Consider the following 16,284-nt stretch of genomic DNA (forward strand, 5'->3'; position numbering starts at 1 on the left):
TATGTTTTGGGGAGAGTTATTTGGTATTGAGTTCATTTCCAGTTGTCTATAACATCAGATTTTAGGAGCCATAGGTGATTTAGACTTCTGTCATATGCACAAATGTCTCAAAATTAAAATAAAACAAGAAAATAATGTCCAATATTGGACATTATATGGGCAGATTCATTGATATAGATAAAAAATTATAATAGGCAAAGATATTCCAGTAATAATCCTTAAGAAATTAAATCCAAAAATAGTTGTGGTACCGTAATTCGGTTTTCTTACAGATAAAAATTTAAAGAGTTTATCTATTTGTCATCCAAGTAAGAAATTTAAGGATGAGTCAGAGACATATAAGAGACATATAAGAGACATGTATTAGTAAATTTCTGAAGTGGGGGGACAGAGAGCTCCTAGTATGGCTTCCAGGAGCCATGGCAGGGCAAATGACAGAAGGTCAGAATGGCCCTGGCTTTATCTTTCTTCTCACTGACGTTTACCTGACATGTCACTGTCATTTGCATTGGAATTTTAGCTAAAATCTTCTGCAAGTTTCCACTTTTGAACTAAAAAACCTCTGCATTTAGTCCTGTTTATATTTTATTTTGATTCCGTGTTTGAATAATCGAGGGTTGTGTCAACTAAACCCCGATTTAAAAAATGATGACAGTCATGTCCCCAGCATTGCCTAATTCCTAGTAACCTGCCTAGTCTATGGACTTGGAGATTCCTGGTGATACCACAAACATCACTTTTAATTCAACATAACAGCAGTGTTATTATACCACTTTGTTGTACTTATAAGTCTTGCATAAACTAATAGCATCTACAAGGTTTTTTTTTTTAATCAAAATTAGGAGTGTTGATCTAGCAATACATATATATTTTTTTATTGAATTTAGCAAGTTACTAAGGTGAAAAAGGTTGCAATGCTGCAGAGGCCAAATCATATCCAAATATATAGTTCTATGAATCAAATTACAATAAGTATTCAGTGTCCTACTAAATACAGATTACATGTTCAAAATAACAAGCATCCAAAATAGCTATTTCTTTTACTTGTCTAGATTCCCCAAGACATAAAGTTAGTATAGAAGTTTCATACCGTAGTAGCTTAGGGATTTTGAAACAAACCTAAAATAAAGAGTATGAGTAGTGTTTGCTATCAGCCAGCCATTTGTTTGTTTTTACTCTTCTTTGCTGTGTTCTGGGAGACCTTGTCTTTAATGGGATGTATGAAGACAATTCCACGTCTTACAACTAAAGCAAGGGACATAACAGGGTGTCTGATTGCTCTTCCTCCACTTTTTTGTAGGTTCTGAACCTCTTCTTGGCCTTGCTCCTCAGTTCTTTCAGCTCTGACAACCTGGCTGCCACAGATGACGATAACGAAATGAACAACCTCCAGATAGCCGTGGGAAGGATGCAGAAGGGGATTGATTTTGTTAAAAGGAAGATACGTGAATTCATTCAGAAAGCCTTTGTCAGAAAGCAGAAAGCTCTAGATGAAATCAAACCCCTTGAAGATCTGAATAACAAGAAAGACAGTTGTATCTCCAACCATACAACCATAGAAATAGGCAAGGACCTGAATTACCTGAAAGATGGAAATGGGACGACCAGTGGCATAGGCAGCAGTGTGGAGAAGTATGTGGTAGATGAGAGCGATTACATGTCATTCATCAACAACCCCAGCCTCACTGTGACCGTGCCCATTGCTGTGGGAGAGTCTGACTTTGAAAACTTAAACACGGAAGAATTCAGCAGTGAATCAGATATGGAAGAAAGCAAGGAGGTAGGAAATTTAAAATAAAAGAGATATTTGGGTATGTATTTCTGTGGCTTCAACACTATTAGATACATTATATTAGATATTGCTTCCCTGTAAGAAAATAAGAAATATCTACTGCAATGTTTATATAGTTAGGTGTTTGATAATATTAAGTTATTCTTGCTATGCAAATGTTATCATGACTTTAATTTTCAAATATTCACTTTCCAAACTCATGATGTTAATACGAATTTTTCTAAGCATTTTAAAAATAAGTGTAGATAATATATCAGTGTATACACAATCACCACAACAGTGGTTTCAGTGTGTACTAAAAGGTAACTAATGGGAAGGAGGTTCTTATTCTCATTTTCTTATGTTCTTGCCTGTTATGAAATACTTCATAAAAGAATAGTATTCATTTTGCCCAGACCTATTCACTCATGCTAAAGTTGACTTTGATTAACTTTCATGTTTCCTAAAGTTGATTTTGTTTTTAAAGGATGAGATGTTTGGGGTAGGGAAGAGTACTAAACACTTGTCTAAGCCAATTGACTGCAGCCAACCTCCTTAGACACAGAAATCCTCCATACGTGATTGAACGCAGATTCTGAACTTTATAATATAGTCTTTGCCTTATGAGATGATTATGAATACCAGTGAATGATTTTGTTGTGCTTTGCTACTAACCCCTTGAATTAATGGAAAAACTGAGGCACTGTCTATTTGCAATGTCTAAACCAACTGTTTCTTGAAGGGTAGATAAAGGGACGGTCTTAGAGGTCGAGAGTTGTTTGAATTGAGTGCTCTTTTGTGTTGTCCCCAAATTCACTTGCCCCTTTATCGGCTTTCTAGAGTGTCTTGACTATATCATTTCAAATCCATGCCCTAATTCTGTAGGCTAACTCTTCTGCTGTTTTGACAATATTTAATGCAATTCATGTCATGATTTTTAAATGCCTGTGTCACTTCTTAACTCTTCTGAATAATGTTGACTCCATGCTAGAGCGATAATCTTTCAGAGAGAAATTCTGTGGTGTAATAACGGTGACCTTCACTTCTGACCATTCTTACTTCTCACAGGGGTGAGACCAAGCTTGGCGCCATCAAGAATGCCGCTCTGGTGTTTTTTAAGCAGCCAGAGGCTCGAGCCACCACTTTTGCCCAGGTTACCCAAGCAAGTTGCACATATATAAATATAATCAGTGTCGAAATGACTTGACTGGCCTGCATGTTACTCAGCTGCGTCCCTTACCCATCCATTGGCAGTAATAAGCACAGCTGCTCCTAGGTCGGGTCATTTAAAGCATGGTCAGGCAAGGCTGACAACCCCAACTTCTTTCTATTGTTTTAAGAAAAACGAATTCAGTTGCTAATTTCTTTATGTAGAATTTAATAGAGAGTATACACTTATTTAAATAAGTGAGCATGCATGCCTTAGTGGACTTTGTAACTTCCAAATAATGCCACAAGTTTCGAACATGCTAGCAGCCCAGAAAAGGATTGTAGATGCTCTCCCCAAAACACCGAAGCTTTCTGTTCTCTGCCCCTTTGATTTCATATTTTTTTTCCTTCGATAACTTTTAAAATACATCCCCAGCAAGTGTGCTCTGTAGGTAATATTTTGCTCCATGTGTCTGCAGTGTCTGCAGGGTAATATGCAAATTAAAGCAATCTCTCACCCACATGCAAACTTCCCAACTGACTTACAATGTGATAAGAATGTAAATGAATGGGAGTGTTTGCATTTCGATGCCAGCAGCAAGGGTATAATTTTCATCCACTTCATTTTAGGGAAAAGGGCAGTGCTTTATTTAGCAATTGACCAAATGCTTTTGCATTTAGGATGATTCTCTTGGAGATTCTGTTTATATTTACTCTTAAAATTCCTAGAATGAAAGAAAAGGAAATAAACTTCAAGTCCACCAAAAATAAAAACAAAAAGTGAAGATAAACTTCTACCTACCTTCAAATGGTGTGCCCATTCAGAAAATGGACCTGGGGTCCTTTGTCCTCACCTCCTTTATCCATTGGAATTTCATTTTTCTTCCCCCTTCTCCATAGCATCTCTCAAATTTTGTCCATGACATAGTATTTTCATATATTCTGTGCATAAACACTTCCACAGGAAAATCAGAGCAGGTGCTTGTCTCCTCCTTTGTTGATTTTTAATGAGAGAACTCCCACATTGTATGTAATGATGCTGGGAGCCCTTTTTATTTTCACTATCTAAGATTGAATTCACAATTCTGGGCACAGGAATATTTAAACCAAGTTGTTTTTTCCAGTTTTATCACTTTTGTAGAAATGTTAGTAAGATACTTTATCACTTAGAAATAGTGACATTAAAACTGTAAAATAACTTGTAATAAAAGCACATTGAGCCTTTTTTGAAAGGAGGAAATATAATAATGTCATCAAAACATTCTTCAACATGTGGGAAGAAAATTCTATTGGTAGGACCCCTGATTCACAGAAAGTGAGAACTTACATATCAGAAGGACAGTGCATACAATAGGTAAGACACAGCTTCTTCCCCTGTTATATACTAATTCCTCATTATCTTTGGGGTAATGATTGGCTTGTCATTCCTTATACGGTTAAGATGCCTTTGTCTCTGAAGAGTCCACTTTCCAGTTCCTCTAGGGAAAGGCACTTGGGAGAAATGGCTGTCAAGTACTCAGCCCTCTGAAGTGTTGAGGCATTAGATCAAGAGTAAATATGTTGGAATACAGATAAGGCAACAATTTGGTTGTTACTGCTTCTTATAATTTTGAATTTCTTGTGAAAAATCTTTCAGAGTCTCTTTGGGAAATGTAGTTCTACACCTTAAAAGAGCTTTCGAAATCCCAACCTGAGAAACATGAAGGAGGCAGAAGTATGTAGGTCAGATCTGAGCACGCATGGGTGGGGATGATAGCACTGGGTAACTCAAGACTTTTGTCATGAAATGAGCAGCCCTTGTGGGAAAGATTCTCAGTGGGGTAGCGATAAAGCTAAAATGGGCCAGTCACATTGGTAATATGCTAAAGGTAGGCCATCACAATGTAAGTCTCTTTTGTAACTTTAGGAAAGATTTTTAAGTCTCTTATCTATGTTTTCAAGTTTGTAATAAAATGCCCATTACAAATCAGAAAATGATTTTCTGGATAAATCACCATAATAGCTTAACTTCATGATTAAAAACAAAAGTGTTCACATGAGAAACTTAATGTGAAATATACTTTTCTTAACTTCTCTCCAATCAGGACTTAATTATGTTTAAAATTATCTATTTTCTGGATGGCTAGTAGTTTGACACAAACAAGTTTAATAATAATTTATTGTTGATATAGAAAATGAAAGTTAAGGATATAATCTTTAAGATTAAAACACATGACAGTAGGGTCTGGATTGGTAAAATGCTGCTTTTCAAGCATAAGGACATGGACTGGGATCTTCAGAGCCCACGCAAAACCCATGTAACATGAATGTCTGTAACCCTAGCACTCAGGGGAGACAGGAACAAGAGGGTGCTTGATGCTTTCTGGCTAGTCAGCCTCTCCAAGTTACTGAGTTCCATTCAGTAAGAGACCCTGACTCAAAAACTTAAGGTAGAGAGCAATTGAGGAACACACAATATCACCTTTACATACACACACACATACATATACATATGCACATGCACTAACGTATACATATGCACATTCCCACATAACTGTGTCCAAACAACACACATAACACTCACCTCAAAACATGAAGTAGTGCATTTTGGTATTACTAGATCATTAAATGAGACATGATTCTTCCCTGCTCAGCTTACACAATTTTGAATAACTGAGTGATAACATCACTGATATGAAGTGTTTGTAAAATGTGGTTTTTACACGAACATGTTTTATATATCTGTATGATTGTTTCTGGTTTATAAAGCATACCTCAATGACTACTTTTATGTGATCTTTCTAATATCCCAACCTTGTAGCCCACCTGTACTTCATTCAAGTTTAACTAGGCAAACACCCTCTAACAGTACCCTTCTACCGATTTATTTCCTGATAGGTTAGGTATCTGTAGCACTAAGGAAACTGTATCTAAACTGTGTCTATGTGCCACACATCTATAATTTGCTGTCTTGCTTTGTAATACTTCGAGGTGTATAATGCCCAGCCTGGGGTACTACCAGGAAGCCTATAATGGAAACTTCTTATTAAGAACATAAGCTCCTACAGTTATTTACAGTGATATCCACTGGACAGCTCTAAGTGGCAAATACACACTATGGTCAGGTTCATCACAACGAGGAACTCATCTGAAGCTGATGATTTTTATGTTGATTCATTTAATGTTGTGGGATTTTTAATACATTTTAACCCACATATTTTATTGAAATGGTGACATTTAACTCCTATACAACAAAACCATTGAGTTGCTATAAAGATTTTACCATTCATTGTATTTTTTGTTATAAATCTTGAGTATAATTTATGATAAGTTTTTTTTTATTCATGAGATATTCCAATGTATGTTTCTCTCATACTACATTAACACAGCCAAGAGCTAAGAACAAGACGTGACACTGAGGTTCCTAGTTATGATTCATAGAAGTCAGCAGTGTTATAAACACTATCTATAACCTACAGTGTTGAATCATATATCCACTCTACTAAATCTTCCAGACTATTTAAGGTTGAGTTTACTTGTGAATCATCAGAGAAACTTCCTAGAACATGGGAGAAGAATAGCTCGCAGAAAGTCTAGGGCATAGCCACTAATTAATTCTGACATTGACAAAGTGACTAAGCCCACTGGATAGTGGTGCGATGGCTCAATGTGCAGCGTGGTCTTTGCTGTAGTAAATCGAGTAGCACATGGAAAAGAATACACACCGACAGTGTGTGGAAGACACTATGCTATTTCATTCTGGGGAAGATGAGATTGCAGCTGCTCCTAAAGGGGTTCCATTCAGTGTGGAACAGTAGATCTACAGACTTCGTGTAGAAAGAACAGAAAAGAAAACAAACAAACAACTGATTTAGTAATTATCCTGATAGCTGACCTTACAGACTCATATTTAGGGATTCTTGGCAGCCTGATTTTCAGACAGCACTCAGTTTCGAGTTGTTGATCAACATTTTAGCATACTTGACTCTTTGAGGAACCTTGATACTCTGCAGTTAATGATATCCCTGTAAATGCAGAAGAACCAGACAGAGAGCAGCAAAAGTAGTAGAGGCTGAAGTTCATAAATGGACCACAAGGTCACTCATCCATTCACATAAGAAACACTCACTAAGGACAAACATTGATGACAGGTGAAAGGGATATGCTAATGACAGAAACACGGTCTTCTGTCTCAAAGTCAAAGTGAGTGATGTTCATATTCTAGCAACACAAAATACACCTGAATTTGCACTTTGTGTAAAGGGAATAACCCGACTCTTGAAGTTCATTGAAATTGCGCTGTTGCTTCCTGATTGGTAGTTAGGTGCCTCATTGTGATGAAAGGAGTTGTGTATGTTCTATTTCACTAGGATGTGAAGAAGAGGAAATACAAAGGTTCCTAGGATAATTTTCTAAAAGATAAGTCCTGTAATTGTTTTTTAAAAAACACACCTGAAGAGAATTCTCCTTTACACGAGGGCATAATGAACTCTGAATAGAGAAAATTGACATTCTCTGATATTTCTTTAATTTCAACAAGCTATTTAAAAGCAAGTGATTGGCTTCAGCACTTTGTTTACTCACTGAAAAGGAAACTGGGACTTGAGAGTAGCTCTGAGGACTGAACTGTGTTTGCTATTACCTCACCCATGGGCCTTAGGGTACTATTCTTCCTCCCAAATATCTTACAAGTGTGTTGGCAAAACTTGAGTTTCTCTTTCTGAAATACTTTAGCCTATGCTTCATGAAAGATCAAAATGAGTGGTAAATCACAAAACGTTATGAAATCCCAGAACACTGAAATCAGGGAAATGGTGGGATGGGAGAAATCAGGAACTGGAGGTTACTCATAAAAAGGAGGAAAGTCAATGGTGGCAAGAGAGTGAAACCCTGAATGGGGGCTGGTGACACAGGTCATTATGACATCTTTTAAAATGTTGGCAGCCCAGATAACATGGCAGTTAAAAGTGATAGCAGGTGCTGCAGGGATCCTATGGAAACTTTTGAAGATTTTGAACCAAGATTTTCTGTGACATTTTATGTGGTGTTAAGGCTTTGTTCTGTTAAGAAGCCTTTGATTATACAGCCACCTATGCGTTCACGGCTAAATAATATTTATTGACTATCTACTACATACTTACTACTGATTAGTTAACTTTCCTATTGCTTGATGGAATACTCAAGTAGCAACTTTAGGAAGCATGGATGTATTTTGAGGATATGGTCCATCAGAGGAAGTAGGTATAACAGCCAGAGTATGAGGCAACTGGCTACATAGCATCCATGGTCAAAAAACACAGAACAATGATTGCTGGCTCTCAGCTCATCTTCACCATTTATTTAGCTAAGACCCCATACCATGGGATGTACTGTCCATGGAAGGGGTGGATCTTCCTGCCTCAGTTAATTCCATTTCACAGATAAGCTCAGAGGTGTGTCTAGAACCTGCCAAGTTGTCAATCAAATCAAATGTTACACTGATGCCGATATAGCCATTGACCAGTGGCCAAACTGAGCATGTGGACATAAAGATGCACCAGCATTTTTACATTGGGAGTTCCATTCTGCATTTCCAGTGCTATCCACATTATTAAAAGGAATATTTTCCATTCTTACTGCATGCAGTGAGGTCAGACGTGACTGTAGTTCAGTGTGCCTTGTTATCTGTGCTGTGTCTCCAAAGTCTATAAATTACAAAGCCTGTGTTGTCAGGCTTCTGAGGTATAGCAACTCCATGTCAGAGAAATCTCCACAAGTGATGAATGTTTTAGGAGTCAATGACAGGACTCCAAACCCAAGTATACTTATGGAAGAAATAGTCAGACCTGAAAGAAAGGAAATAAAATTAGGGGGAAAAAAACCCCGAAAACTTGGGAATATTTGTAACCAATTTTATTTTTGTATTTCATCAAAGAACAAAATATACATTCAAATTTTAATGGCAAAGAGATCATCTGCTCAATGACATAAAATTTGCAGTAAGGAGAAAGTCAACTCCTAGCTTTTAACTGTATTGTTTTTTAAGATAACATTTAAAGTAACCACAAGCCTAAGTCTTAGGAAGCAGAAGTATGTAATATTTTTGCATCAACTACTGGCATTGTTGAAGTAAAGACATTTCAATGTCATATAAATGTACATAATACTTTCTTCATATGAACTCAAAACACATTAAGTCAACACTTCATAAAAATAATGATTTTCATAAATAAAGGAATCATCATATTAGGGGTTAATTCATATTATTCTTATCCAAACGATGAGTAGAATCTTTCTGGTACAAACTCTAGCTTCCATTTGATTCCAGTGTTCCATGCGTCAGTGTTCATTCTCTCCTTGCTTCCCTCATCCTCTTGGTAAAGGAGCTTCCTCAGCTCAGCCGGCCATCTCCTAATGTTATGCACTCATGGGAATAACATTGTAACAGGTTCGAGAATGCTGTGGCCTAAACTACTCTGGTTTCATGTGGCACTCACACCTGGCCCTACACCATGTCTGGGCATTTTAAGATCAGGTTTACAATGGGGTCACCACCCTTTACTTTGGTCCCCAAGGATAGACTGACCTGGATCTAGTGTATGCATGTCAGCATGTGAGACAACCTCTTTTTACTCTAGTTTCCTTCGGATGGTTGTTATTGAAGCCAAAGGAAACAAAACAAGAGGTGGTGATCTGTTTTCTGCCATTTCTAAGGGGACAGGCAAGAGTGCTAACGTAACAGGTAGTTTCCAAATGCACAGTGAAACCCAGGAGTGCATTGGCCAAAGAGAATGCGAGATACCTGCTCTTGCTACCTAGCTAGCAGTCTGCTGCTCTTCTCCCAAAGAGAAAGTTACAGAATGTCTTTGATAATAACCAGTAGTCTATGTTTTCATGTCAATGAAAAGTGGGTAACTGTAGACTGTTGCTGTTTATGTGCACTTGATCAAACCTTTTCTACATTTGACATGAAAATACACTGTGCAGCTTTTACTGGTTGGGTCACAATTTTAGAGTACAATAAGCCATACAATTTACAAATGAATTTGCCAAAGCAAGATCCCAGTGGCCATATGGCTAGCAGCTTGCATAAGCTGTCTGTAGAATTCTATTTCAGAAACCATATAGATGGGCTTCTCCGAAAGTTATTTCAGTTGTAAGCACTGTTTAAAGAAAGAAAGAAAAGAAGAAGAAACAAACAAACAAACAAACAAACAAACAAACCAAAGCTATTCTACAGTGCTGGATCTAATCTTGTGACCCCCCACCTCTCCCAAAGCAGATTGGCATTATATTTAAGTAATTCTTAAATTACAGATCAAGAGAATGCATACAGAAGACTGGGGGGGTACACCTTAGGAATCTCTTATGTTTGGATTAGAGAACATGTTTAAAAGCTTTTCTGTGGGGTTGGTTTTCAGAAATTGAATGCAACTAGTTCATCTGAAGGCAGTACAGTTGATATAGGCGCTCCTGCAGAGGGAGAGCAACCAGAGGCTGAACCAGAAGAGTCCCTTGAGCCAGAAGCCTGTTTCACAGAAGGTAAGCAAGCAGGTTGTCAGGAGCCTTCTTTTGTCTATCTCTTTATCTGTCTGTATCTCTCTATCACCTAACTGTCTCTGGTCACTCACGCCTAGCTATTTAACAATGATACATTTATTTGTTTTGTTCTAAATCTCAAACTAAAGGCAGATTTTCTGACTATGGGTTTAATTTATGTAATTGGTTCCTTTTGCTTTTGAACAAATGATCAACTCTAAAATATGCTGCCACTTGGTATATTAGTATATTAGTATATTAGTATATTGTATATTTATTAGTATATTAGTATATTTATTAGTATATTAGTATATTGGTATATTTATTAGTATATTAGTATATTTATTAGTATATTAGTATATTGGTATATTTATTAGTATATTAGTATATTAGTATATTTGTTAGTATATTAGTATATTAGTATATTTATTAGTATATTAGTATATTAGTATATTTATTAGTATATTAGTATATTTATTAGTATAGTAGTATGTTAGTATGTTAGTATGTTAGTATGTTAGTATATTAGTATGTTAGTATATTAGTATATTAGTATGCTAGTATATTAGTATGTTAGTATGTTAGTATATTAGTATGTTAGTATATTAGTATATTAGTATATTTATTAGTATATTAGTCTGCTGTGATAAAACATTCTGGCCAAAAGCAAACTCGGGGAAGAAAACGTTTACTAGGTTTACATTTCTATGTCACAGTCCACCATGAAGGAAGTCAAAACAGGAGGTCAAGACAGGAACGAAGAGGCAAGAACTGAAGGAGAGGTCATGGAGAAATTCAGCTTACTAGCTTGATCTCCTTGCTTTCTTAGACAGCACATGACCACAGCTGAAAGGTGGCAACACTCCATTGGGCTGGGCCCTCTTGCATCAATGATTAATCAAGGAAATGTTTCACAGATTTGCATAGTCAGCAATCAGATAGTAGTATTTTCTCAGTTGTGGTTCCCTTTTCCTAGATGATGTGAACTTGTGTTGACAAAAAAGCTTACCAGCACAATTGACTCTCTGGCCTTCTATATTAGCTAACAGGAGAGAGAGCTGGCTAAGTCAAATTCATAGCTATTAAGGTTTTGAAAAAGGAGTAAGAAAATAATCCCTTATTTACTGAGTTCTCAAACTGTAGTGTACGAATTGATAAATGTACATATTGGTCTGACCTTGAATACCAATCAAAGTAAAAAAATTTTTGAGTTTTGAAAAAAGATGAAAGATGTAAGAAAGCTGAAATATTCTGTATACTTTTATATGAGGACATTATCATCATCAGAGTACTCTCAAAAGGATTCTCTAAAGAAAACCAAAATTACATCATTTCAGATGAGGGTCAGTTATACCCTACAACAATAGAGATGAATATCAAACCACATGAAATTCTGAACTCTAAGCTGCTCTCTAGGGCTTGACCAACAACCTTGAGCTAATGCCTTGCATATAACAGTCAGACGTGCCTGTCATTAACTTTGGTTCTTATTTCTTAATTGCTTCTTCTAAATTCACGTTATTAATAGGACTCATACAGTTCCCAAGATCTAGCCTCAAGTTTTTTATTCCATAAAATTCAGAAACTCAGCATTATTGATGAGCCTTTATAAGACAATGTCTTAAGATAATATTTGTATAACTTGCTGAAAACTCACTCCCACTAAAACGGACATTCCCCAAGGGCAAGGCCATTTATATAATGTAATCTTATGGTTTTCCAAGTACAACGTTTTAAATACAAAAGCCCTTAAATAAATATTATTGAAAAGCCTTTAACCTAGTACCTCACAAAGTATACAGAAGTGATTAGTGCATGGCTGTGGATAATTATCAGAAACAAAACAACCCAATTATTCAATAATAGTGAACATTTACATAAATTCCCATAGTCTTTTGAGAAAAGCATAATTAAATCTTTCACAAGTCTTATGATTAGATAGAGAAGGTTTACTATGCTATGAAATGACTAATCAGAATTCAAATGCAAGTCATGTTTATGGAGAATTTACCCATGGCAAAAGGGCAAAATAGAAAGATAAACTGTGGCTTTTATTTTATGTTTTTCTGTATTTGTGTGGCTTGCGACATATTATAATATAGTTATACACATATAAAAATAAATGCTCATTTAGGAAATCATTTAAAGGCTCCACTGCTGATGTTGATTTCTGTAAGTGGAAGCCATCTTTAAAATAAGGTTGTTTATTCTGCGGTATGAGGTAATAAAATAGGTGCATGTTCCATATTCCCAAAGATGTACAAAGAGTAACTGATGGCCTTTCCTTTACCCACTCTCACATATTTTAGACTGTGTGAGAAAGTTCAAGTGTTGTCAGATAAGCATAGAAGAAGGCAAAGGCAAACTCTGGTGGAACTTGAGGAAAACCTGCTACAAGATAGTAGAGCACAACTGGTTTGAAACCTTCATCGTCTTCATGATTCTGCTCAGCAGCGGTGCTCTGGTAGGTGATGCAGGGCCTGCCCCCTTGTCATTTCCCCTTCCTGTCCATTGAACTTCACTTCATCCATTCATAAATTAGAACATTGAGAAAAGATGTGTGTGGACGAGCTCGCAACGGCTTATACTGCTCTGTCTGGCTCCTCCAGATAGGATCACTCTCAGACACTGTGTAGTCACAGACTGTTTCAAAAAGAATCTCTCTGATTTGCACCAATGGCAGTTTACTTTTGTAAGTTCTTTATTCTTTCGTTCTCAGGGTCATTGCTATACTTTCTAGCATAACTACTGTATAAAATACAGTATAAATGCAACTGTTTTCTTATTTAAAGAATAGATTTTAGTATCTACAGGACATTCGCAGGCAATGAGAAAGATTAGTACCATTTCTTCAGAAAGGCTTAGTGGATAAGCTGTGGGATTGCCAGTTGAAGTGGGGATCTCCTTAATAGAAGCCCTTTGCTGGAAGAAGTCACCTGACTCGTTCATACCAATCACTTGCCAGTCACCTGGAATGGTGACTAGTCAGACAACTTAATCTCTAGAAGCAATACAAACCTAGTTTGCACCTGACTTCATTTAATGAAATGAGTAATTTAATCAAATACACATTAATATAACAGAAACAAAGTGACCCATTTTCACATATTGTCGTGTAAAGCTACATGCCTTCCCTTTACTTTTAATTTGCTGAACATGAGTGCATTTCATTAGAAATCTGACTGCACTGCTTCTGGAGGCCGTTAAGCCCAGTTCTGAATTGTCTTGAGTCCCACATCCTACCCTCCAGGCTGTGACCTTGCTGTAATAGCTCCTGGCTCCTTCGTACATTCAGTCACAGGTCTCTGAAGCGTATGCGCATGCTCACACTGGAGATGGCTTCTGGGGCGCTTTCAGCTTCAGGGACAAGCCAAGCCCCATGGCACTCTGTAGCACTTGTGCTGAGCCCAGTTATAAATCTGGACCCTCCCATTCTCTAAAAACAAAACTTTCTTAGTTCTTTGACTGGACCACCAAGCACACTATGTGTTCTAAGTTTCCTATAGCAAGGATTGTGTAAAATGGTCTTTTCATTCAAGGCCCCGGGCTCCTGGAAAATGACCACACCCTTTCTTTCCTAAGTGCTACAGAATGACTGTAGCTTCCACACACATCCACAACTGCTGGAGAAAGTGAGATAATCTTTTTCCCCCTTTCCTGGGCTCAGGAAACCCCTTGTCACATATTTACACAATCCTAGGAAGGGGATGCCAGTGACTCTGCATTTTGGCCTACTTTTAAATGACATTTCACCTCTTGCTTAAGAAAACAACATTTGTCCTTCTCTCGCAAACCTTAAGCCCTTTGGGGATGCTCTCAACACTCAGACTTGAAAACGACATGAGCCTCTCCTGTAGACCGCAAAGCCCAGATGCCCTTCACATGCGCAGATAACTGCAATGTCAGGGCAGCGTAACGACCCTCCAGACCCTGACCGAAGATGCCTTACATCATTTTCCCCCAATACATGAAGTAGAAACTGTTCATGACAATGAAATGCAATACCATGCTTCCATTCACAGGCCTTTGAAGACATTTACATCGAGCAGCGAAAAACCATCAAGACCATGCTGGAGTATGCTGACAAGGTCTTCACTTACATCTTCATCCTGGAGATGCTGCTAAAGTGGGTTGCATATGGTTTCCAAATGTACTTCACCAATGCCTGGTGCTGGCTGGACTTCCTGATCGTTGATGTGAGTACTCTGCAGTGTCCTTCTCTATTTCTTGACAGGTGGTGATTAGCACCGGTCCTGACTGTGTCCGTGGCACAAAGCAGGAACTCAGGGAAATGAAATGCTGTTTCAGAACAAATACAAATTCGATCTTTTTTTTTTTCTCCCGTGGAAGTATACCGGAGACTTGCTTTGTCCATTTAAGTGCCACCTGATATTTAGTGACTTCATTTGAAAAATAACATTCAAATCAGTATATGAAATTTTAAACTCTGCAGGAGAAGCAAGATTGTTTTCTTTGTTGCTTAATTCTCAAATTTCATAAAATCAGAACTGTTACAATTTTTTTTACAAGCATCTTCAGCAAAAGTAATTTGTCTGCATGTAAGCATCCTGAGAAATATTTGTCCCATGTGAAGTTAAAAAGAAAGTTATACCATGGGTTTATCTGGTGATTAAAAACAGATTGGCTAAGCAATCTTTTAAGTATTTAACTTGTGTTAATGTTTAAAGATGGTAAAATAGAATATTAGAATGTAGAAGTATTAAATAATTGAATATGGTAAATTAACCATAAATGTAACATCTAAAGGTACATTCAAAATTACATTGAAAATCTTGAAAGGCAGAAATAAAGTAAGCAAAAAAGTAAAGCCATATATGTTTATCTGTTTGACCATTACAGATAACAAAATAAGTGTGTCACAAATGCCACCAATTTTATGTGATAGGCTGTAGAACACACCGTCCTTTCCACTTCTTGTATGTAATTATAACAGATCAGTAGCTTGATGATAGCATGTCTAATATTTAACATATGAGCAAGGGTAAGCCATTATATCCATATTAATTAACTATAAAGAAAGCCAAGGGATCCGGGACTCCACCGAAAGTAGTCTGCACAGGTGAGAGTGTAGACTACAGAAGCTAACAGCTTCAAGGACAGGCAGGAGCCACAGAGCTTCTGAGGCAGCCCCCTTTTCGGGCTCCAGACATCCGGGCACCTTCCCTGCCAGAGGATAGGTATTCGCCCGGCCCGGGAGGCCTTTGCAGGAGCACCTGGGGGCACCATCTTGGTTCCTGGATCCCTCTGAGACTAGTCTGTGCAGGTGAGAGTGTGAACTTCAGAAGCTAACAGCTGTGACAGGCCGAAGCAACACAGCTTCTGGGAAAGGTCCTGTTTTGGGACTTCATCTTTGGCCAGGAGGGAGGTCCAAACTCCAGATATCTGTGCACCTTCCCTGTAAGAAGAGAGCTTGCCTGCAGAGAGTGCTCTGACCACTGAAACTCAGAGGAATTCAGTCTCCAAGGTCTGCTAATAGAGGCTAACAGAATCACAAGAGGAACAAGCTCTAACCAGAGACAACTATAACAACTAACTACAGAAATTACCAGATGGCGAAAAGTAAATGTAAGAATCTTACTAACAAAAACCAAGACCACTCACCATCATCAGAACGCAGCACTCCCACCTCATCCAGTCCAGGGCACCCCAACACACCCGAAAACATAGACCCAGATTTAAAAGCATATCTCATGATGATGGTAGAGGACATCAAGAAGGACTTTAATAACTTACTTAAAGAAATACAGGAGAACACTGCTAAACAGGTAGAAGACCTTAAAGAGGAAGCACAAAAATACCTTAAAGAATTGCAGGGAAACACGACCAAACAGGTGATGGAATTGAAT

General features: G+C 37.6%; 1 protein-coding gene across 4 annotated transcripts in view; it reads left to right on the forward strand.

Annotated features, from left to right (window-relative positions):
- Nucleotides 1–16,284, forward strand: part of LOC110289695 (sodium channel protein type 2 subunit alpha) — a 128,047-nt gene that overhangs the window by 91,560 nt on the left and 20,203 nt on the right. For all 4 annotated transcript variants that reach the window (XM_029472745.1, XM_021156037.2, XM_029472744.1 and 1 more), the window contains exons 17-20: nucleotides 1,301–1,780; nucleotides 10,300–10,420; nucleotides 12,727–12,881; nucleotides 14,440–14,613. In XM_029472745.1, coding sequence (XP_029328605.1) covers nucleotides 1,301–1,780; nucleotides 10,300–10,420; nucleotides 12,727–12,881; nucleotides 14,440–14,613 — 930 coding nt within the window. The remainder of the gene's footprint in view (nucleotides 1–1,300; nucleotides 1,781–10,299; nucleotides 10,421–12,726; nucleotides 12,882–14,439; nucleotides 14,614–16,284) is intronic.

The sequence above is a fragment of the Mus caroli genome, chromosome 2 (assembly GCF_900094665.2).
Source record: "Mus caroli chromosome 2, CAROLI_EIJ_v1.1, whole genome shotgun sequence".
Classification (NCBI taxonomy): Eukaryota; Metazoa; Chordata; class Mammalia; order Rodentia; family Muridae; genus Mus; species Mus caroli.